General features: G+C 43.7%; 1 protein-coding gene and 1 long non-coding RNA gene across 30 annotated transcripts in view; one reads left to right on the top strand and one right to left on the bottom strand.

Annotated features, from left to right (window-relative positions):
• The first annotated feature begins 1,734 nt into the window (after nt 1–1,734).
• Nucleotides 1,735–20,700, top strand: LOC147373423 (uncharacterized). 2 transcript variants are annotated; one of them, XR_015161915.1, is made up of 3 exons: nt 1,735–2,033; nt 14,851–14,904; nt 20,406–20,700. It is a non-coding gene; the product is annotated as an uncharacterized LOC147373423 (long non-coding RNA). The 2 variants fall into 2 exon arrangements; XR_015161914.1 differs by lacking the exon at nt 20,406–20,700 and adding an exon at nt 15,385–15,622 and having other exon boundaries at nt 1,880–2,033.
• The window catches only part of PRKAG2 (protein kinase AMP-activated non-catalytic subunit gamma 2), a 299,776-nt gene continuing 283,181 nt past the window's right edge, over nt 5,735–22,329 (bottom strand). For 13 of the 28 annotated variants that reach the window (XM_086394818.1, XM_086394819.1, XM_086394816.1 and 10 more), the window contains 7 exons: nt 20,624–20,678; nt 19,187–19,313; nt 16,297–16,462; nt 15,779–15,816; nt 14,210–14,356; nt 11,094–11,187; nt 5,735–6,901 (listed from right to left, as the gene is read on the bottom strand). In XM_086394818.1, coding sequence (XP_086250944.1) covers nt 6,870–6,901; nt 11,094–11,187; nt 14,210–14,356; nt 15,779–15,816; nt 16,297–16,462; nt 19,187–19,313; nt 20,624–20,678 — 659 coding nt within the window. In that variant the 3' untranslated portion in view covers nt 5,735–6,869. Of the gene's footprint in view, nt 6,902–11,093; nt 11,188–14,209; nt 14,357–15,778; nt 15,817–16,296; nt 16,463–17,222; nt 17,350–19,186; nt 19,314–20,623; nt 20,679–22,329 lie in introns of all 28 variants that reach the window. The other 15 variants (XR_015161908.1, XR_015161909.1, XR_015161912.1 and 12 more) reach the window with 4 other exon arrangements.

Genomic DNA, 22,329 nt, shown 5'->3' with positions numbered 1-22,329 from the left:
TGGAATTTTCCAGGCAAGAGTCCTGGAGTAGGTTGCCATTGCCTTCTCCAGGGGATCCTTCCCGACTCAGGGATCAAACCCAGGTCTCCTGTATTGCAGGCAGACGCTTTACCATCTGAGCTACCAGGGAAGCCCATGTCAGCTCTCAAATGCTGCAGCTTAAGGGAGAGGAGGGGCTTCCTTGGTGGCTCAGCTGGTAAAGAATCCACCTGCAATGCAGGAGACCCAGGTCGGACACGACTGAGCGACTTTCACCGTCAAGGCAGAGGAGAAGGCTGCCTCTGAGTGTGTGGATGGCACTCCATCTTCTATGTATCTCTCTAACTTTACCAAGGAAACCGCAGTTTAGAGGGAAGAGCTCCTGTGAGCCAGCCCATGATCCTAGTGGAGTACTGGCCTTTACCAACCATTCATCAAACGTTGGAGGAACATTCAGGAAGCACCTCCCAGGTGCCAGTGACTAACCAGGATAAGCGATCGGAGAGACAAATAGGGAATTGTTGCCTTCCCAGGGACCCAGGCGACCACGATAGCATCTGAATCTGACTTTACATAGTCCTTGAGCTTTTGGGAGCGCCCTTCCTTCTAGCCCTGTGTACACATGTATTTATCCCTCTCAGTGATTCTGCAGAGGGGGAACCGGGCTAGGAGCCCTGAGGGGTTTTTATAGCAGCCTGTGGACCTCAGGTGGGCCCAAGCCTGCTCCTTGCTTTCTGGAAAGGAGGCAGGACACTGCAGAAACTTAGACGCGGAGCGCTCAGCGTATCCTGAGTCAAGGGAGGCAGGAGGTGGCTGTTCGTGGGTGTGGACAGTCCTGGGAGGCTTCACGGAGGAGGCAGCGTTTGGTGAGCACCTGGAGAGAGCTGACTGTTTCCAGGTGGACAGGTGTGGGTGGGGCCCCATCCCCACCGAGGAGGCCCGGCTGGATCCCGCAGGCTGTGGGGGGTGGGGTTAGGGGACTGATGGTTTCTGAGCAGTGAAATGAGGTGATCAGAGGTTTGGGTGAAGATGGCAGCGTGATTACTGTGACGGATGAATGTCGGAAGGGTCACCTTTTCCAGTTTATGGACCTGACTGCGCCCGGAAGCTGTCAGGAACGCTGCCGTTGTGTGATGTCTTCGAGGGATGGGACGGGAGGCGAGAGGTTTGCAGCGTGTCTGCGCGCAGGGGTCGGGGTGTGGTTGGGGGAGTCCAGGCGGTGATGGAGGCGGGACGCCGCTCCCCGCAGGGAGGCCCTGTATCCCCCGCCCCCAGCCACCGAGCCCAAGAATCGGACAGCCTGGAGGTAGGCAGCGAGCTGAGGGGGTGGCCAGAGCCTCGTGCCTGGATGCGGTTGACCGAGGCCTCCTCGGGTGTTGGACCCCGGGCCCTGGAGCCAGGAGGAGGCGGAGGCAACAGGCCCCAGCTGGGAGCGGGCGGCTTTGCCCCTGGATGGTGGAATGTATTTCTCTTTCAAGTGCTCCCAGGAGGAGTGGGTCACTGGAATGAGCAAAGGCCCCCACCTCCCTGTCCCGGCCTGTGGCCAACGAGTTCTGGTGCCCCGGGAGCCCTGGCCCAGGTTCTCTGCTGTCCTGTGTCCTGAGGTCCAGGGAGAAGCGGGAGGCGCAAGATGCTTGAGCCCTGACCTTGGCGGGTAGGAATGACCCTGACCCCGGGCCTCTGTCTTCAGTGCGCCAGAACCGGGTATCCTTGGAGCTCTGGTCACCAAGGAAACCTGGCAACGGGGATGCAGGTGTTCCAGGGAGGGAGACACAGAATTAAGAGTCAGGCCTGGTGTCTCAGTGAGTTTTTAGGTCCTGACCTGTGAGGTGTGGAGGTCGGCCCCCTTCCGGCACAGAGATGTCTAGAGAGGACTGGGCGTCTGATTTTCTCCCTGCAGGTCGGAACCTCAGTTTGCTTTGAGAGCGCGCGATTGTTCTGTGCAGTGCGTTTAGTCCAAGAAGTGAGATGGCGTGACTCACACCGAGATGGAATTTCAGGTGAAGTCGCTTTAAGTGTGCTCCACACATGGACTTATTCTGTCAGCTTTACAGGTGAAAAAAAAAATTTTTTTTTTAACATTTTCACATGTAAAATTTTTTACATGAAAAACAATTTTGGAGCCTGTTCTACATTTCTTTATGAAAATAAGATAACTGAGCACAATTGACTTTCCAAGCATTTCCCTATGGGTAACACTTTTCCCTTTAGAGCACTTGATATTATGCAAGCAACATTCCCTTTTTTTGGTGAAAATGCTTCGGAAGGAAATTGTGATGAGGGTCATGTGGACCCATGGAATTCACCTGTGTATTATTTTGGTTGTCTCCTCTCCCAGAAAGGCTACCTGCTGGGTTTTTCTTCCAAAGACAGGTGGATTCAGTTAGGAAGTAACAAATATAATCAAAATACCAAGAAAATACTGATTTTTTTTAGGGCAGAGTTTTTAGCTTCAGTACTACAGACATCTTGGGCTAGATATTCTTTGTCATGGGGGCTGTCGTATACAGTGAGGTGTGTTTTGTGACACACAGCCCTTCTCTCTACTCCCAGTGGTGACAGCCAAAACATCTGCACTTTGCCAGATGTCTTCTAGGATGGAAATCTCTCTGGATTGAGAACCAGTGGTCTAAGTGGACTGTCTGTTCATGCAAAGATGTCTAAGACAGTCGTGAGAAATGTTATCAGCTCAACACGTCTGTAAGTTTTTCTTAGAGATTAGAAGACAAAGTAGAACAGATGCCCTCCGTTTCTGGAACAGGCAGGGCGTTTCCAACATGCTCTTGCTTTCACATTAGCCACTTTTGTTCATACCAGTCTCTGGAGGTGCTGTCAGCCTCTTGGTACAAGGGTTTCCAAGGTGAGCTCCATCTCTCAAATTGTTTAGACGTTTCCCTTCAGAGTCCTTATCTCACCTGACCTCCAAGTGCCACTTTTCCTCGTTTCTAGAAGGGCACCCAGAAACATGTTTACTGTAACCCAGTCTTGATCATTTGCTGGGAACAAACACCACTTAGATGGAAACCGAAGGATGATGGAACTTGGTTACCTGTAGCCTGACCACTAGACGGGGCTGCTTCCTTAGGCGCCACACCCTGATGCGCTTGGCCCTGACCATACAACTCGAAACCCTCAAACAAAAAAGTACGCTCGGGGGTGGGTCAGAGACCTGCAGGACGTGAGTGTGCCTCGTGGGAAGAGACATGGTTCAGAACGCTGTCTTCTGAAGCAGAGGACACAGAGCACGCCTCCTTCACACTGTGTGCAGTCTGCGCACGTGTGCGTGTGCTGCACAAGCAAGGCTGGACGGAGGATGCGTACTTAGAGTTTCAAAGCTGTTTTCTTGCAGCTTTGTGGCTTTTTCCCTTTCTCCAAGTATTTTCCTTTTTTAATTGAAGTATGAAAAGAAAGTGAAAGTGAAGTCGCTCAGTTGTGTCGACTCTTTGCAACCCCATGGACTGTAGCCCACGAGGCTCCTCTGTCCATGGGATTTTCCAGGCAAGAGTACTGGAGTGGGGTGCCATTGTCTTTTCCAGGGGATCTTCCCGACCCAGGGATCGACCTGGGTCTCCTGCATTTCGGGCAGACGCTTTACTATCTGAGCCACTAGGGAAGCCCCAATTGAAGTATAGTTTATAAATTTATAATGTTAGTTTTAGGTATACAGCAAAGTAATTCAGTTATACACACACACACACACACACACACCCTATATTTTGTTTAGGTTTTTTTGCATTGTAGGTTGTAACAAGATACTGAATATAGTTCCCTGTGCTATATAGTAGGTTCTTGTTGTTTATCTATTTTATATATAGTAGTGTATCTGTTAATCCCAAACTCCTAATTCCACCCCCCCCCTTACCTTTTGGTAACCATGCACTTTTTTTTTTTAGGCCAATGCACTTATTTTCTGTCTGTGAGTCTGTTTTTGTTTTGTAAATAAGTTCATTCATATCTTTTTTTTAAGATTTCACACATAAGTGGTATCGTGATATTATTTGTCCATCTGTCTGATTTATGATAATCTCTAGGTTCATCCATGCTGCTGCAAATGGCATAATTTCATTTTTTTTTTTTTGACTGAGTGATATTCTGTTGTACCACATCTTCTTTATCCATTCATCTGTTGATGGATGTTTACGCCGCTTCCTGTGTCTTGGCTATTGAAACGGTGCTGCTATGAACACTGGGTTTCGTGCATCTTTTCTAATTAGTCTCTGGCTATATGCCCAGGATGGGCTGCAAGATCATATGGCCATCCTATTTTTAGTTAACGATCCTCCATTCTGTTCTCCATAGTGCCTGCACCAATTGCATTCCCACTGAGTCTGAGTTCCTTTTTCTCTACACCCTCGGGCACTATTTGTACTTTTGGATGATGGCCATTCTGACTTGGGTGAGGCAATACCTCATCGTAGTTTTGATTTGCATTTCTCTAATAACTAGTGACGGTTAGCATCTTTTCACGCCATCTGTACGTCCTCTTTGGAGAAATGTCTGCTTAGGTTGTCTGCCCATTTTTTGATTGTTATTGAATTATATGAGCTGTTTGTATATTTTGGAAATTAGGCCTTTGTTGATCACATTGTTGGCAAATATCTTCTCCCAGTCCATAGGCTTTTCATTTATGGTTTCCTTTGCTATGCAAAAGCTTGTATGTTTGATTAGGTCCCCTTTATTTTTGCTTTTACTTGTATCTTGAGAGACTGACCTAAAAAAAAAAATGGATACTATTTATGTGAGAGAATGCTTTGCCCGTGTTCTAGTTTTATGGTGTCATGTCTTGTAGTTAAGCCATTTGATTTTTGTGTATCGTGTGGTGTGTTTGAACTTCATTGATTTACATGCAACTGTCCAGCGTTCCCAGCACCACTTGTTAAAGAGATTGTCTTTCCTCCATTGTGTATTCTTGCCTCCTCTGTTGAAGACTGGGTGTGTGTGGATTTATTACTGGACTTTCTATTCTCTTCCACTGATTTATATGTCTTTTTTTTTTTTGCCAATACCAGACTATTGTGGTTACTGTAGCTTTGTAGTAGCGTCTGAAGTCTAGGAGGGTTATGCCTCTAGCTTTGGTTTTTCCTTGGTATTGCTTTGGCATTTCTGGGTCTTTCATGTTTCCATATAGATTTTAGTTATTATTTTAGTTCTAGTAAAAAATTTGTTCTAGTAAAAAATGTCATGAGTAACTTGATAGGGATTGCATTAAATCTATAGACTGCTTTGGGTAACATGGCCATTTTAACAATGTCAATTCTTCCAGTGTAAGAGCATGGGATATATTTCCATTTTTTTGAATCATCTTCAATTTCCTTTATCAGTGTTTTATAGTTCTTAGCATATAAGCCTCCCATCTCCTGGGTCAGGTTTATTACCAGGTATTTTTTTAACTTTCTCTGATATTTCATTGTTCTCCAAGATTTACCATTAGCCTAAATCACAAACACTACTGTTTCTATGGGGAAAACAGGCAAAATCTCTTTCATATTTGGCCTATTAGGAGATGAAAAAATTGACCCCTAGCATGATAAAATATGCATGGAAATTTTAAATGAAATGTTTTATTTAATAATGGAGAGAGGTAAAGTTTATGAATCAAATCACTAAGGTCTTATTTCCTGTTGATGTAAAAAAGGAAAGGAGAATGCATATTCTCCTTTATTTGGGGAGAAAGATCTAAGTGGAAAATTGCATGTAGGATTCTAATTAATGTGTGCTGAAATACAAAGTATTTTAAAGAACTTCTTTAACAACATGGCAGATAGTAAGATTTATTTTAAGTTTTCAATCTGAAAAAAAAAACCCCAAAACAAAAAACCAAACTATACTCATGTGTGTGTGTATACACACACACAGACGCACACGCACACACAGTGTCAACATTTTCAGAGCACTTACACTAGGAAACATTGTGTTTCTCCTCAACCATATGACAATACTGCATATGCCACAGTAAAATTTACAAAACAATCGCATCAGCAGTCATACAGACATCATGATTTTCATGTCAAAACACAAGGAAAAAAATAGACATCTTCCGGGCACTTTGTTTGCAGCCCTGCAGAGCAGGTTCCCACACATGCTGTTAGAAACGTCAGCTTTTAAAACCCAACAGTGGCTCTCTGAGAAGTCTTATCCTTTCCAGGTCCGAACTGAAATGATGAGAAAACTGCCCTTTTAAAGTAGCAACCAATGGTTTATTCATGGGTATGGTGAAGTTTACCCACCAAAAAGATGTGTAAAAAAACTGCATGAAAGTAAAAAATAAATAAAGCTGCTGTAAGTCAGCCTTGTTTTACACTGTGGTTCAGAACGGAACACTTAAACGTAAGACCATCATTAAAATTTTATAAAGTAAATTATTTATATTCAGATTACAGCTAGTCAACAAATTGAATGAAAACAAACTGATCTGGTAAAGGTTCAGCGCGTTCACACTCCAGCAGTGCCGCCTCGCCGGGACACGCTCCGGCCGCCGCGGGCAGTGGTGGTGACGGGCCGCTGTTCCGACGTAAGGCTCTAGTTCTCAATAGGCCACACTTGCCTTACATCATGCTGCCTGTTAAGATACCAGTGACTTCTTTAACATGAAAAAGAATAAAAACGCAGGACACAGTGCACTTTAATGACATACAGCATTTGAAATCTTTCAGACGATGGTCTGAGAACAGTCTTTTAATGCAAGCTTGAAATCTTCAAACACATACAAGCTTTCTCTTTTTATGCTTCGTGTCAACATCACTGGGGGAAAAAAAACCCATTGCTAAACCCTGATACCACACGTTCTCAGCCGTTTTTGCTGTGTTCTTCGCAGTCCGTGTTCATGAGGCAAAGCGTGACCCAGCATCTTTGTTCAAGTTCTCCTGCAAGGGCTCCTCTGCTCACGGGGGTCACTCGGCTTCCGTTTGCTTCTGTTTGGCACCTGCCAGGAGATGGGAAATGGAAGTTTCAAAGCAAACGTAAAAATATGTTGCTGCTGCGCCGGTCCTAGGTGAGCACAGAGGCGGTTCTCCACCCCGTGGCTCCTACCTTCACCTGCAGAGCCTCACGAGTCGTGGGCGATGAGCAGGTGGGTCCGGGTTCCACCGCCCTCCACCCCTGGCATCGCTGCGGCATGCCTTTATTCTATACTGCATATTGTAACTCTAACTGTGCAAGGTTTAATTTGAAAAGAAGAGGGTTTTGCTGCTAAAAAGTTTTAAAAGAAATGTATATTTAAGTTTTAGTGAAGGTGCAAAGTACTTCCGTTGTATATACTTACAAAAAATGTGAAAAAGAAAAGCTTTGTAACATGTTTACAGTACCTGACCTAACACCTACTCTCATCTGGCCAGGATATTTCTAAATGTGTTAGGAGGGGGGGAGTTGCTTTTTTTTTTCCATTACAACAGCTTCTCTGTTTTTTCATTAGATGCTAGAAGACAGTTCACTTTGAAAGAGATTAACAATCTATAAAAATAAGGGGTTAAAAGACTGGAGCTACTGCCATTGGGCTGTTGACTCACTGGTTGCGTGTGCAGATACTTAAGTTCGCTTGAAACATCTGAGATAAGCTGGACAATGAACTATAGCTGAAACTTTTTTGAACAAGAGAAAATGTTAATTACCAAATCAGTATCCTTAATGGGAAATTGTGTCCATTATCCAATGAAAAGAATAACTACTGGTAGAAGGAGAGACCTTATTTTGCCGACAAAGGTCTGTCTAGTCAAAGCTATGGGTTTTCCACTAGTCACGTATGGATGTGAGAGTTGGACCATAAAGAAAGCAGAGCGCTGAAGAACTGATGCTTTTGAATTGTGGTGTTGGAGAAGACTCTTGAGAGTCCCTTGGACTGCAAGGAGATCCAACTAGTCCATCCTAAAGGAAATCAGTCCTGAATGTTCATTGGAAGGACTGATGCTGAAGCTGAAATTGAATACTTCGGCCACCTGATGCAAAGAACTGTCTCATTGGAAAAGACCTTGATGCTGGGAAAGATGGAAGGCAGAAGGAGAAGGGGACGACAGAGGATGAGATGGTTGGATGGCATCACCAACTCGATGAACACGAGTTTGAGCAAGCTCTGGGAGTTGGTGATGGACAGGGAGGCCTGGTGTGCTGCAGTCCATGGGGTTGCAGAGTTGGACATGACTGAGCGACTGAACTCAACTGCCCTTTTATTCATAATAGTGGATGATTTCAAAAGCATCTCTTACTCATTATCCAATAAACATCTACCTTGCTCATCCTGGGCATGGGGCCTTGTGGTGTGGTTTCAATCAGGGTAAGGATCTCTGCAGGGACAGGAGGCCTGTGTCAGCTGCTTGTTCTGTAGAAGGGGTGGAGGCTGCACAGGGGAGCCGCGAGCTGGCCCACACTCACAGCTCCGGGGGAGAGCGGGTGGTGAGCGGGCTTGGTGGCCCAGGTGGGACCTCTGGTCTGACGCTCCCACCACACTGTCTGGTCTGAAGGAGGTGCTCCCTCCATTCCAAGAGAGCTCTGCCCCCAAGGCTCATGGATAATCCAGATATCGGGAGCACAGGGCACATCCTTAAATAAACAGTGTTACATCCAACTGTACTAGAAAGAACTCTTACTTTGACTATCCCTGTTTTCATAATGCTGCTGCTGCTGCTAAGCTGCTTCAGTCGTGTCCGACTCTGTGCAACCCCAGAGACAGCAGCCCACCAGGCTCCTCTGTCCATGGGATTTTCCAGGCAAGAGTACTGGAGTGGGGTGCCATTGCCTTCTCTGTCATAATGCTATTTCTGTGCTAACATACATTTCAAATCCAGCTGTGGCCCAGGTTTCCTCCTTGCATTCTCATTAACGCTGACTTGCATCAGTGACTTAGAATTTCTGAAAAAATCCAATCTGGATGGAAATTTAAACCCGCCCAGATGAACATTCTCATTCTTCTGGTTTGTTTTGCCAAGGCACAGAGAGGATAAAGAATTGCTTACTGTGAATTTGTGATGCACAAAGAATCTTGGCCTCGGGGACAGAAGGGAGCTGACGTTTGGCCTGACTCTGCTCGGCAAGCTGTGTGCCTTGGCCCAGGGCCAGCCGGTTTTCTCAAGGTGCCAAGTGACGTGGCCGTGGGGATGAGCCTGAGGGGAAGAGTCCTTTCCCTAACGTGCATGGAGGGGCTGTAGAGCTGACCCGTGAACATGTGGAGCCGGGGCACTGCATACAGCTTGGCCTCTGTACCCATGATTCCACCTTGCATCCTTAGTTCCACCTCTGTGGGTTCAACCAGCCATGGGCCGTGTGGGACTGCAGTCTACTGTTGAAAAAATTCCACGTGGGAGTGGACCCATATTGTTCAAGGGCCAGCTGTACACCGGTGGAACCACCCTCTCCACACTGGTCCTGCTCCCTCGCTTTATGGTTTGTCTATGTGGTTCGTCCACTGTCAGATACAACTGTGCGTTCACCATCCACCCATTCTACCGACGGACAGAATGCAGTCTGTCCATCCTTGTGCTCAAAGATGTCTGGGTTATTCCCAGTTTTAGGTTACTGTAAGTAATGCTATGGACAATCTCACATTCTTTTAGTCCTTTTCTCATTTCATGACTATAGAGATTATCATGAGCCATAAAAAAAATGAAATCCTGCCATTTTTGACAACGTGGATGGATCGTTCACTTACTTCAGCATGGAATAAGACAGGAAAAGATAAATAGCATATGATTTTATTCATATGTGGAATCTTAAAAAAAACCCCAAAACCCTGAGCCAAAACTAATGAAATAACAACAAAAACACATGGAGAAGACAGGACTGGTTTCCAGAAGGAGGGGGACGGGGGCTGACATGGGTGAGGGGTCAGTTGCATGGTGGTGGCTGATTGCTTGTGGTGTGTGCAAAGGTTGACCTCTAATGCTGTACTGAAACTTGTCTTTAAAACGAAGTTCTCTAATGTCTGAGATTTTAAAATGACTGTAGCAAGCCCCATCTCGAGAGGTTCGGCTCAGCAGACGTAGGCTGGGCCCCAGGACTTCTCCAACACCGCCGGGTGCTGCTCCAGCTCTGTGAGCCCCTGTTCCCCGGGGCCACGCCCCCACCCCCGCCCTCCTGGCTTAGTGGGGTCTGCTTCCCACTGGTGGTGGGGGTTCCTTTAGGGCGGGTATCTTCAGCTCACAGGCCAACTGTAAAAACTAGTCGTAGCTAGTCTGATTAATTTCTGAACTAAAGGAAAATCAATACCCAAGCAAATGCAAATTTTAATGTTTAACTTAAGAGTTCAAAGGGCACATCATTTACTCTCAGGTCTTGGCCTTGATCTGTGAGGCCTGAGGCTGGGCTATCTGTAAATGCTTAGTACAGTAGATGGGCGAGGCGGGTAGAGGCGGCAGGCGGTGGTTTTAGGACCCATCTAGTAAACATGTGGCATGGCAGAAACACCAACTTCTCTCTTCTAAAGTCCCCTCCCCAGTCTTGCAGGCTCCCTGACTGTGACCTGAGGGTTTGCTTAGAGTGAATCTGGGAGAAAATGAGTTTAGTCACCAAATGTCATTTGGCAGTTAACGTAAATAACTATTAATATGCTATTAATGCAAAAGTTTGTGCAGCTCATTTGTTTTATATACTCACTACTAGTAAGTTCTTTTGGAAGGGTGAAAGTGAAAGTGTTAGTCAGTCATGTTCAATTATTTGTGACCCCATGGACTGTAGCCTGCCAGGCTCCTCTGTCCATGGGATTCTCCAGGCAAGAATACTAGAGTGGGTTGCCATTTTCTCCAGGGGATCTTCCCAACCCAGGGCTTGAACCCAAGGATGGTTTTAATAGGTAGATCCCAAAGAATTTCCTTCCTGATTTCCAGTTAGCAGCCCTAAAAACAAAGCGAAACTGAGGAGCTCTTTTTAAAGGAAAAGGTTATGATGAACATGGCAATGAGACCTTGATTACTGAAGCACTCTAGGTACTGATAGGATGCTCCTAAGTCAGAATACTTTCTATAAACTTTTCTCTCTCAAGTAGGACAGTGAAACTTCAAAACCACAACGAAAATGAAAATGAAGTGCTGTAGAGAAGGCTGTGGCTGGCAGGTGCTAGGGAAGGGCTTACTGCTCACCCCACCCCCTGCCATGTACTTACGGTGAAGGTCAGACACTAGCATTTATACCTGCGGGGGTGAGTATCAGGGCCTGCAGAATATCGGACAGGGAAATAATTCCCACGATACTATCGGCTTCATTGACGACCACCAGCCGATGGACCTGCAAACGAGAGAAGGGGAGGTCCCACACGTGAAAGCTGAAGTAAAGTCAAGTTTTAAAATGAACCTTAGAAAGAAAATCTTTCATGTACTATACAGTGAGTAACAACAACCAGAGGCTCAGATGGTAAAGAATCTGCCTGCAATGCAGGAGACCTGGGTTTGATCCCTGGGTCAGGAAGATCTCCTGGAGGAGGGCATGGCAACCCACTCCAGTATTCTTGCCTGAAGAACTCCCACGGACAGAGGAGCCTGGAGGGCTACAGTCCAAAGCATTGCAAAGAGTCGGACATGACTGAAGCAACTTAGCCCCATGCACACAAGAAACACTGGCTGGCTATGTCTGGCTTAGTTTTCTATTTTCAAAATATTAATATATGAAAGATACAACTCAAAACAGGAAGTGTAATAGTAGCTATTTCTTGTAGCTATAATCTCTTGAACGGTTTTAGATTTTTTACCGTTGTACTTTGGTTTCTAATAACTATCAGATAACTGTTTTACATGGCAGAGAAGTCCAAATAAACAGCAAAACTAAAAGGTCACTATGCTTATTTTTTCTCTTTTCTCTATGAAGTTCATATATTAAGAATAACAGAGGATAATCAACTATAACACAGTGAAATGAATTACATTCATGTCCTGTTTTCTACTTGAAAGGCTTTTATAAGTGGACAATGTTTGAGGTATTACTGTAACAAGGTGTCCTCAGGAAAGAGAGAGAGAGCATAGAGCTTCTCTGATGTATGAGCGTTAGGACTCAGGCCTGAAGCAAACACATGCTGGTGGTCAGCTTGGAGATTCTCTTCCCCATCCTGACCATGGAAACCCTGGCTGGTGCAGAATCGGGGGTGGGGCGCACAGGGAAGAGATGGGAGGGAGGAGGGGAATCCTTTTCAAAGTCTGTCTTGAATGATACTGTGTTAGAGACTCTTCTGACATCATAGCTTGCTTTTAGGTTAAAAAGGAAATTACTCTGTCATCTTAATCATGCTAATAGTACATTTATTTTAAAAGCTCCTCTAGAACAATTTAGATTCTTCAATCACCCTGTGATATAACACAGTTATCTATTAACTGTGATCATAAACTGATGCTTGACAGCTAGGGTCAGAGAATGCTTTATGTTCTATAGTAGACACAGTTGGTTGTTAATATTTAATAATGATAAATGACTCTCTTTTGAACTACTAAATACTAAAGGTCAAGAGGAAACCATTTAACTTAGAATTAGTTGCACCAAAAGTATTTTATTTGTTGATGAGTCTAAACGTACAGATGTTCCTTTTCTAAAAGCTAGTGTGATATTTGTCATATAAACAAGCCAAATCATGGCTGATACACATAGTGCTGATGTATACCCTTCTCCTAACAAAAATATGTTGAAGCTAAAAACTGGTCTTTGTCCCCAGTTTTCAGCTTCAACATATTTTGGCGGAAAATAGTTAATGAGGAAAAGAGTCAAGATGGGAAACTTGAGAAAACTTAAATTACGTCTTTATTTTCCTCAATGACCTATTTCATATTACAGTAAAATTTGTGTTGCTCACCCGATGAACTTCCAGGACAAGCCAATCACTTTCTTCTTTCATGTGACAGTAACACACGCCTAAACAGGGGTGTGGGAACACGCAGGAGTGCTGGCATTCCCCACGTCCTCACGTCCCCAGAAACAGCTGTGTCAATACTGGGGTGCAAGTCTTTCTAGACTCTTTTCTATGCGTGTGTGCATTATGTTCACACAAAGGATTACACTTTATATTGGCTTTTCCTCTTGGCAATATATTGTTTTTCCATATCAATAGCATCCTCCTTTAACATGATCCTTAATCATTATAAAGGAGTCCATCAGATGGATGTGGTCCATCGTCCTTATAGAGGAATTTCTTATGATCTTCAAAAGACACATAAAAAGAACAACAGAAAGCTTAGATGTATTCCTAAGCCACTTAAAGCCCTTTGGAAAACTAGTAATGGGTATTAAGTTCAAGTAGAAAAATGAAAGCCTTCATGTTAAGGCTAGGGAAACAGGGTAAAAGCCTGGTGGTTGCAGCTGGGCGTCAGCCCTGAGGACAGGGCAGTGGGGTTCTCCACACAGGCAGGGCCGGTGGACCTGGGCACCACTGGCTCCTGAGCAGGGGCTCCAGCCTCCATACCACTTTACAGGTAAGATTCAGAAAGCAGGCTAAGGTCACCCGCCGTGAGCCTAAAAATGCTCAGGCACTTTTCTTTTTGGACTGCATCCTTGCATTTAAATAAAAATCAGAGCAGACTTATGAATGGCTTTTGCCCAGTTAGGGATTAGGAGGAACACAGGCGCATCGATGCTTCAGTCCTAAAGATTGATAAAGAGGCTAATCTCCTATCCGTAACAAGAAAGGAAAGAAATTATCTGAGGATGGGTTTAATGCATTCGATACACTATGGGGGTGAGCCTGCACATCTTTTATTTAGAGTGTTATGTAAAGTATATTAAAAAAACCTTACAGGAAGTAAAATAAAAGGGGACATGAGGCTGAGGGTCAGGAGATGGACTGACCATTTACGGTTTAAATCAGGAAAAGACACGCTGATGGGAAGACAATTACTCTAACTTAGTAAAAGATCAGAACACAGTTTTATTGACTTACTTTGTTAAAACAATATAATTACATCTATAGCTTTAAATTCACTAGCACCCTAAGGAAACTTAAAGCTCTTGGGACTTCTGTTTTCTTAAGTTTTAAAACCATGAAAGTAGCCTACCCATTTATTTGATTCGCCTATGACATCAGGCCTTATAAATTTAATTCAATGGCCATTCACAGATGACCTACTATGTGCCAAGACATCACAGATGACCTACTAAGTGCCAAGACACATGATACGCTCTACAGCAGGAGACTGCCACACGGCTGGACTGGAAGGCTGCCTCAGGGGCTGCTCCTGTGACTCGGAATTCCTGGGGCCCTGCTTCCTAGTTAGTGCTGGTGGAGGGAAGCAAGGAGGGAGGTGGGAGGGACGTGTGCGCGCAGCCGCCTCACCTCCGCTCTCACGATTCTGTCCACGATGGTCTCCAGGATCTCCAGCTTACTGCACTTCACTACACCCTCGAAATACTGCGACCGGTGCTGTAGGGCTTGGGTCACCGTGATGTCTAGGTTGTTGTACGTTTTTTCAGCAGCAAGGTTCTGCAATCAAGTAGCAGTGAATTATATCCTTTGTTTCCATTCACATTAATGACCAAAGTAAGTTCAAAGCAACCTGATTTTTTAAAAACATTAATGTTTATCTTAATTTAGTACCATGGTACTGGCTTAACACATGCCGTGAGTACGGTTATTTCATCATCTTATCAACAGTAAAGCTTGTAAGGTATACCTTTATTATGAAGCAATTGTGTTAAATTCTGACTGCGTGACCTATGGAAGATTCCCCATTCCTACCCAATAGGGTTTTGTTTTTTTTTTTAATTGAAATATAGTTGATTTACAAGGTACTGTTACTCTCTGGTATACAGCAAAGTGAATCAGTCATATATATGTATTTTTTCATTTAGGTTATTACCAGATCTTGAATATAGTTCCCTGTGCTCTACAGTAGAATCTTCTTCATCTATTTTATATAGTAATTTGTATCTGTTAATCCCAAACTCTAATTTATCCCTCTCTCTCTTACTCTACAGGGTTGTTCCCTGATGTATAAAGTCTTTTGAGAGGTGGACTAACATTTGCCAAGGGTGAGAAGCCCCCAGGGCTGGGGAAGAAGGTTTCTGCTCGGAAGGCTTGGGGGTGGGGAGCCGTCAGGACCAAGTACTTGTGGAGGAAGTCCTATAGATGTGAATGGGTCTCAAGGCTCTCATTAAACTTATAGGGGTCCCACCCAACCAGATTCCAGTAAGCCTGTTTTACAGTGTCTATTATGTTAAACGGAATAGGATGAAACTTAAGGGTTTGAGACAGCTACAAAATAATACTTAAATGCTGCAGTCAATATTGTGGCAAAAAAAAAAAAAGATGTGCATGTTTGGGGCTATCAGAGTTTCAGTTCCCTTTCTTAGAATTAATGTAAAACTCTAAGGAAATGCATTTAAATGAGTGAGGTGGGGAGAGAAGCACACGTGGAAGGATGTAGCACCAAAATCAATCTGGTACATTTAAACCAGGGATTAAGGAAGATCTCTATACAACGTATGTAATCGGTTTCCTGTCCTCTTTAGAACAGCGGTTGCCAATCAGCAAGTAGTGGGCTACGTGCGCCCAGGGAGCCACGTGTGTACCAGGCCCACGCCTGTTCGCAGAATGAATCACTGTCTCTCACACAGAAACACGGCCACTTAATACACACACACGCTATAGTAACGGGTAAGGCATGGCTGATCTGAAAAAACAGAATTATAAGATGCTGAAAGTATGTTATTCACTGCTAAATCCATGAATAAAATACCAATAAAAGTACAGTTATTATGGGGGAGTCTGTGGAATTCTCTGATAGGATCCTCATCCTCAAATAAGCCAGGAATTATTAAGTTAGGAAAAATCACAAAAACAGAGTAATGAATATGCTTCACAGGCATTCTAGATGACAGGTTTAACAAAATTAAAAATACTTACAATTACATCAAATTTGGAATAAATATCTACAACTTTTCCTAAAAATAAAAATATATGTTAGAAAAAGTCATAAAACAAGAAATAGCATTTAATATCAATCTTAACTAGATAATCACTGGGAATTAAATACTGCTAAACAAAATAAACTTGTCTGTTTAAAAACAGATATGAAATCATATCTTCATGGAAAACATGATTCTTATTACCCTGAGTGCTCCCTGGTCTAAGTTTTCCTTCTCCCCACTTATCTGATACGCCAGGTCATTTAACAATAATTTTACCCTAAGTGGGGCTTCCCTAGTGCCTGCAATGCAGGAGACCCAGGTTCGATATGTGGGTCAGGAAGATCCCCTGGAGCAGGGAATGGCAACCCACTCCAGTATTCTTGCCTGGAGAACCTCATGGATGGAGGGGCCTGGTGGGCTACAGTCCATGGGGTCACAAAGAGTCAGACACAACTGAGCGGCTAACACACACTCTACACTAAGGAGATAACAGGAATGGCTTGGCACACAGACCTGACTCGTCCACCACAGGCAAGGCAGACACTCGTCTTTCCACGAAAACGTTCAAGGCTTTAATGATGGGAGTGTCCGGGTGTATGAAGGCGATGTTATGGTAGGTCCCGATTCCAAGTGCGTCCAGGTTCTGCTTCATGAAGGCAGGCTTTGGCATATCAGACATCTAGACAGGAAGATAACACAGATGCTCTAGAGCCGAGACACTCCTTGTTAATGTTCACATGTCCACACTTGATGAAAACTATGTGCAACAAATTAAAGTTAGTCTTTTCTACAAATCTATCCGGAAATCTGAATTAATATGGAAATATTACATATAAGGACTGTGTCTTTTGTTCAAACCAGCCTGTATATCTAAGCTTCTATTTAAGTATTTAGTAAATTAATATGAAAATGTTACATATAAGGACTGTGTCTTTTGTTCAAACCAGATTGTATGTCTAAGCTTCTATTTAAGTACTTAGTAAAACGCTGCAGAGCACTAACATTTTCTCCTTCTCTTCATTCACTGGGAAAGTGGACAGAAGGGAACCACAGCCCTGTTTTGACATTAAGGCCCATCAGCCACCAAGAATCTTTTAAAAGTATTCCTGTTAAATTCGTGGTTCTGCTGTCATCTTTAAGTAACAGTTACTAAGAAGCCACACGCTTCCAAACCCGAAGTGTTGGATGGTGGCTAGCTGAGCGGCTAAGCCAGTTCTCACCCCATCCCACTTCTAACATCCCGAATTCTCCTTTGGAGGACTCCAATTTTTGTCTATGAGGAACAAGAACAAGCCAACCGAACAGAATTAGAAGAACATTTAAAAGATAACTTTTCTTTTCACGGGCTGTTTTAGAGGAGGAGGGAGAAGTCAGAAGAGAGAAGTCTAGGGTCACGTTTGACTAAAATAAAACAAGGTTCTATGGTTTCAAAAATCCACCTTTTATAAAGGGCACAGTTGATTCCGTCCTCCTGGTGTACCTTATAATTATCAGGAAAAGATGAACAATTAGAAGAAACAAAATGTTCAAGTCAAAGAGTTCATCAATATTCAAATCATGAGAATCCTAGAAATTTAGAGAAAAAAAAAAAAAAGAAAGGCCTATTAGGTCACCTAGCCCATCTCGACGCAGGATCACTAACCCCTGATCCACGCTGTCCACTCGGCTAACGGGCAAACGTCTCTGGGGCAATGCTACTGCTTCTGAGAGAGTGCTTTCAACTCAGTAAAACTTCATTTTTTTATCTGGAAATTCCTAGCTGGACATTCTAACAGCACGATTGTAATGATCACGTTGGCCCAAATAGAAAGCAGGACTGGCAGAGGCAACCTCCTCTCCTTTGTATAGAAGAGAAAAATGGCCCAAGGCCTGTCTCCAACTGTGGGTGGCTCTTCCTCGACAGCGTGGCCGTGGAAGTGGGCTGGAGCTCTGCCACCGGGGTCCGGGTCTGTGAGCCAGGCGCCCTGAGGGCTAGGACCTGAGCCGCCTCCCGAGGGGGCCGGGGGCAGGGAGGGCTACCGTGGCAAAGCCACACCACCTCGCTGAACTGTATCGCTTAAGAATCAGATGAGTAAAAATACCTACCTGAGAAGGGTGGTGGCGGGGATCAGGTTTACCATGTGAAGTGCCTGACACAGCGTCAGTGCTTAACGGTGTTTGGCGCTCATGATTCATATTCTTTTTAAATGATGACTTTAAGGGGTTATGTGGGCGAAGGGCCTGGCCCAGCTCCGGCCGGGGGTCCTGCCGGAGCTCAGAGCCAAGGGGACTGCATCCAGCCCATGGCGGACGGGGAGTCTGACCATCAAAATCCGTGCCTCTGTAGTTCTTCCCTGGATTGTCTCTACCAAACTTCGTGCTTTTTTTTTTTTGTAAATAAACTCTTCTCCTTCCTACTTTTTCTATCCATTTAAGCATCAAGAGGGTTGCATTTACACAAACTTACTAGAACACAGGGCTGGTCTGAGGGACAAGGTGTTTCTCCCAGTCTTAAATAAACTCTCTGTGCTGCTGTCTGGCAAGGGGTTTGTAGGGAGCAGGTCCCAGGAGCAGCAGCTGAGCTCTTGCATGTCATACCAGATGCTACACTACTTCCTTATCTGAAGCTGGAGGGAAGACAGCAAAGCTAACCTCATGCAGATTTTACCTTCTTTTAAAGAATGATTCTTAATATGATCTCTTCTGAATCAGGAATGAGGCCGCCTACTGGTTTCAGCTGACCAATTACTTATAACCTCAACTTCAGTGCATGTAATTAGAGGGGAAAAAAAGATTAAAGCCCTTCTGTAAACACTCTGGTCCTCTGAGCCTCTTTTTAACACTGCAAAGCAAAGAGGTTCTATATTTTTGCTGATTATGAAGCCATCTTATTTCAAACACAGTTGAAAAAACCTACAGAAAATATAGCTCTCATTTGGACCAACATGGTATTCTCTTGGTCAAAATTTTATTTGCTTTGGGCTTTCCTATCACTGCTGCACTTATAATAATAAGATAACCCGGGGGACAGGACTTTTAGAATATATTTCCAAACCATGATACCAATAAAGCTTCATAAGGCAATCTGGCTCGTTATCTTGTATAGCAGTTCCTTAATTAGACTGACCTGAAAATTGCTTTATGTCCCCTCATTGCAGGCAATAAAAATATTCTTATTTAAATAGAGAATTCCAAGCATTTTTACTATTTTGATACTTGCGCTAAAAGGGGATTGCTTTTTAATTGGAATCAACTTTGAGAATGTGCAATTCAAATAGCAGTGAGATGAGAAACGGAAGTTTAGAAACGGAGACCTCGAAGCTAACAAATTTCTTCTATGAGGGTAACAGGGAGCCAATTTACTTGAAGTAAATTAGTTAAAGCAGATGCAACTACGTCTTTAGAAACACTAAAAACTACTTACAAAAAGCTGGAGGAACTTGAGGATTCTTTTGTGGGTAAGTATATAAAGTGCATTCCCACTGATGGGGTCAATAACTGGCAATCTGTGGATTTTATTTTTGATCAACGAGTGCACAGCATCGAAGAGGCTGCGGGAAAAGCCATTATAGTTGTTAGGAGGCTTTAAAGAAGAAGTAGAAAACTGTGGACCACCCCTGCTTTCAATGCATCTTCAATGCCTTTCAGTAACAATTATTAAGAGGTTGATAGACATTAAAGTGTTCTGGAAAAGTTTTAGACCGCAGACTTCAGCCAAATTTTTGATCTTCCACAATCGGTGTTAATACAAAATCTCAAACCCAAATGTAAGTGACAAACCTCTAGGAGAGCAGTTTTTTTTAACAGCAGGGTTGATGCTTTTGAGAAAGGACAGAAGCTAACCCCCAGGGAGGCTAATGGACAACTCTGGCAACAGAGGGCGCGTGGGCTTGGCGAGGCTGCCCTGACTTCACTCACAGGCCGCTTCCTGCTCCGGCCTCTCCTGTGACTGCAGACAAGGAGGGGGTGCTGGGTGGAGCTGCTTTTTTAGGTCTTAGAAATAAAAATCAATATTCCACCTTTTCTCACTCTGTGTGTGTGTGTGCTCAGTCATGTCCTACTCTTTTCAACCCCATGGACCGTAGCCCACCAGGCTCCTCTGTCCATGGGGATTCTCCTGGCAAGATTACTGGAGTGGGTTGCCATGCCCTTCTCCAGGGGATCTTCCCAACCCAGGGATCAAACCTGGGTCGCCTGCATCGGCAGGCAGGTTCTTTACCATCTGAGCCGCCAGGGAAGCCCAACCTTTTCTCACTAGAGCACTAGTTTTAAGAATGCTTTTATACAAATGTAGAGACGTCTCTGAGCCATTTCCAGGAAGCCTGGTTGGTTCCACACGTGTGGCCAACTTCCTGGATCTGTGGTTTGATGTTTGTCTTTAATTTTGGGAAGCTCCTGGATCTGGAACAATGGGACGTCCAGCAGGACAACCGAGGGCAGCCCTGCCTCTGACCACCTCTGGACCAGTGCCTGATGAGGCTGACTGCTCAGCTTCAGTGCTCATCAGAACCCCTGGGGGAGCTGCTGTAATGCACATTCCTGGGCACAACACCCTCCAAAGGCTGGTCTGCGAGGCTCGGAGGACAGCTCAGGGATCGGCAGCTCTAAGAACTAAACAGCTCCCCACTTGGCTTCTGTTGCAGGTGATCTGGATTCTTGAGCTGCTTAGTGCGACCACCTTCTAGTCCATCACCCCCGTGGACCCACAGTGGCGGTGATTGTCATTGTCTGTTAAGTTTACTGAATTTAATACTGAAGGCTGGCCTCCATCTAGACAAAAATAACCTGTCACCCATGGTCACAAAATGGATGAATCTGAATGAATGAATGTTTTCAAAGGAGAAAAACTTGACATGTTTACCTTGCATCTGGAGATATATTCACTAAAGGCTTAAATGTTTCTTGTAAATAAAGCTCTGTATTTATAGAAAGAAAATATGTAATTAGTAACATAGTTGCTTTTTTTAATTATTAAGTTAAAATAGCCTTCCATTTACAGATAATGATTAGAATGATTAAAAACCCAAACTGAATTAACTTACTGAAAACTATTGTGTTAATGATAGTTCTGGTTATTTTAAACAAGGTCCACACTGTTCAGATGGTGCCTTTGTGGAAAAGCATTTAAAAACAATGTTACCATAGATATTGTAAAAACCAGAAATGTCAAGAAATCCAGTGAAAGAGCAATACCAGCAGAGGCCACTGGAATATCACCAAGTTATGATCACCCTCAAGAAATGAAGCTTAGCATGATATCCTCTAAAACTAATTTTTATAAGTTAAAAGATAAAAGCTGTAACAAACTTTGCTCTTCAAATGTTACTAGGTTTTATTTTCCAGACCAAAGCTCAGATCTACTCTGGGGATCTTTCTAGTATGTAGAAATCATCTTTGTAAAGATAAACTTTACAGTTCATTTGCTTTACTGAGGTTTCTATAGAGAAGGCATTCAAGAAAATCTTGACCTTATTACTATCAAATGCCATGTAATATACAAAGCGTAAATATACTTAAACCTTGGTCTAACATAACTTAAACAGTAGACTTTATTAAGAAGTATCTGTCTTGGTATTAAAATATATACTCACTGCATAATAGGCTGATATGTGGATTCCATGTTGACTTACTTTGGTTTGGCGTGATAAAGCCACCATAAATCAAATAAATATATCACTCAATGAAATTTCCGTACAGGATTAAAAGAGGCCCAGCCCTTGAGAGAATTCTAACGGGTGTTCAGATTTTGCAGCCAGTCTAAAGGTTGCTTTTCAAGCCAAGCAGATAATGGGAAGTACAAAGCTAAATTTCAGATTTAAATGAAAAAACTACCTTCAGCGGGTCCCTCAGTTTCTGTCCATACGCCTCCCTGAATACCCACAAAGGACCCCTCCTTAATGATGCCACCCCTGGCCCCAGCTATGCTGCTCCTGCTGACTGCTCCTTTGCCCTCGCCGTACCAAACCCAGCAAGACAGGTCTCATTAAAGACACAATTTCACAGCCCTGAAATTACAATTTTAAAAATGGCTCCATTTCAGAAAAGGGTATTGTGATTATACCCAAAGAGGGTGAGATCCAACGTTGCAAAAGAAAGCAATCTTATTTTCTTGTGATTTAATTCAAATCATCAAATCATCTAGTTTAAGGTTCATTTGTTCTATGTTTCTACATAATTTGCAAAGAAATAATGGTCGAATTTAAGTAGGAACAGATCCTTGCTTCAGTTAATTTCAGGCATTCCTTTTGTGCGTTTTCTATCCAAAGACAAAGATTTGGGAGGTAATACTCAGTGGTGAATGGTGGCCCCACTGAAGGGCAGAGAATTGGGCACTGCTCCTTATTCATCTACATCCCAGCCTCATATAAAGACTTGCTGCAGGTTCTCTGTACATGTGTACCGAACAGAATGGGTAACACTTACAGCAATATGGCATACAGTAGTATCAAAATTAAGATAGAAAAGAATGTTTTAATCAACATAGTAGATTATAAAGTGGAGAGAAGAGGACCTGTGAGATTAAAACATTTTACGTATGAGTAGAACATTTTTTCCTGTTATTAAAAA

This window comes from Bos grunniens, chromosome 4 (assembly GCF_055505025.1).
Source record: "Bos grunniens cultivar Pamir isolate PY7600 chromosome 4, Bosgru_T2T1.0, whole genome shotgun sequence".
Classification (NCBI taxonomy): Eukaryota; Metazoa; Chordata; class Mammalia; order Artiodactyla; family Bovidae; genus Bos; species Bos grunniens.
This window is presented reverse-complemented; position numbering and strand designations above follow the sequence as displayed.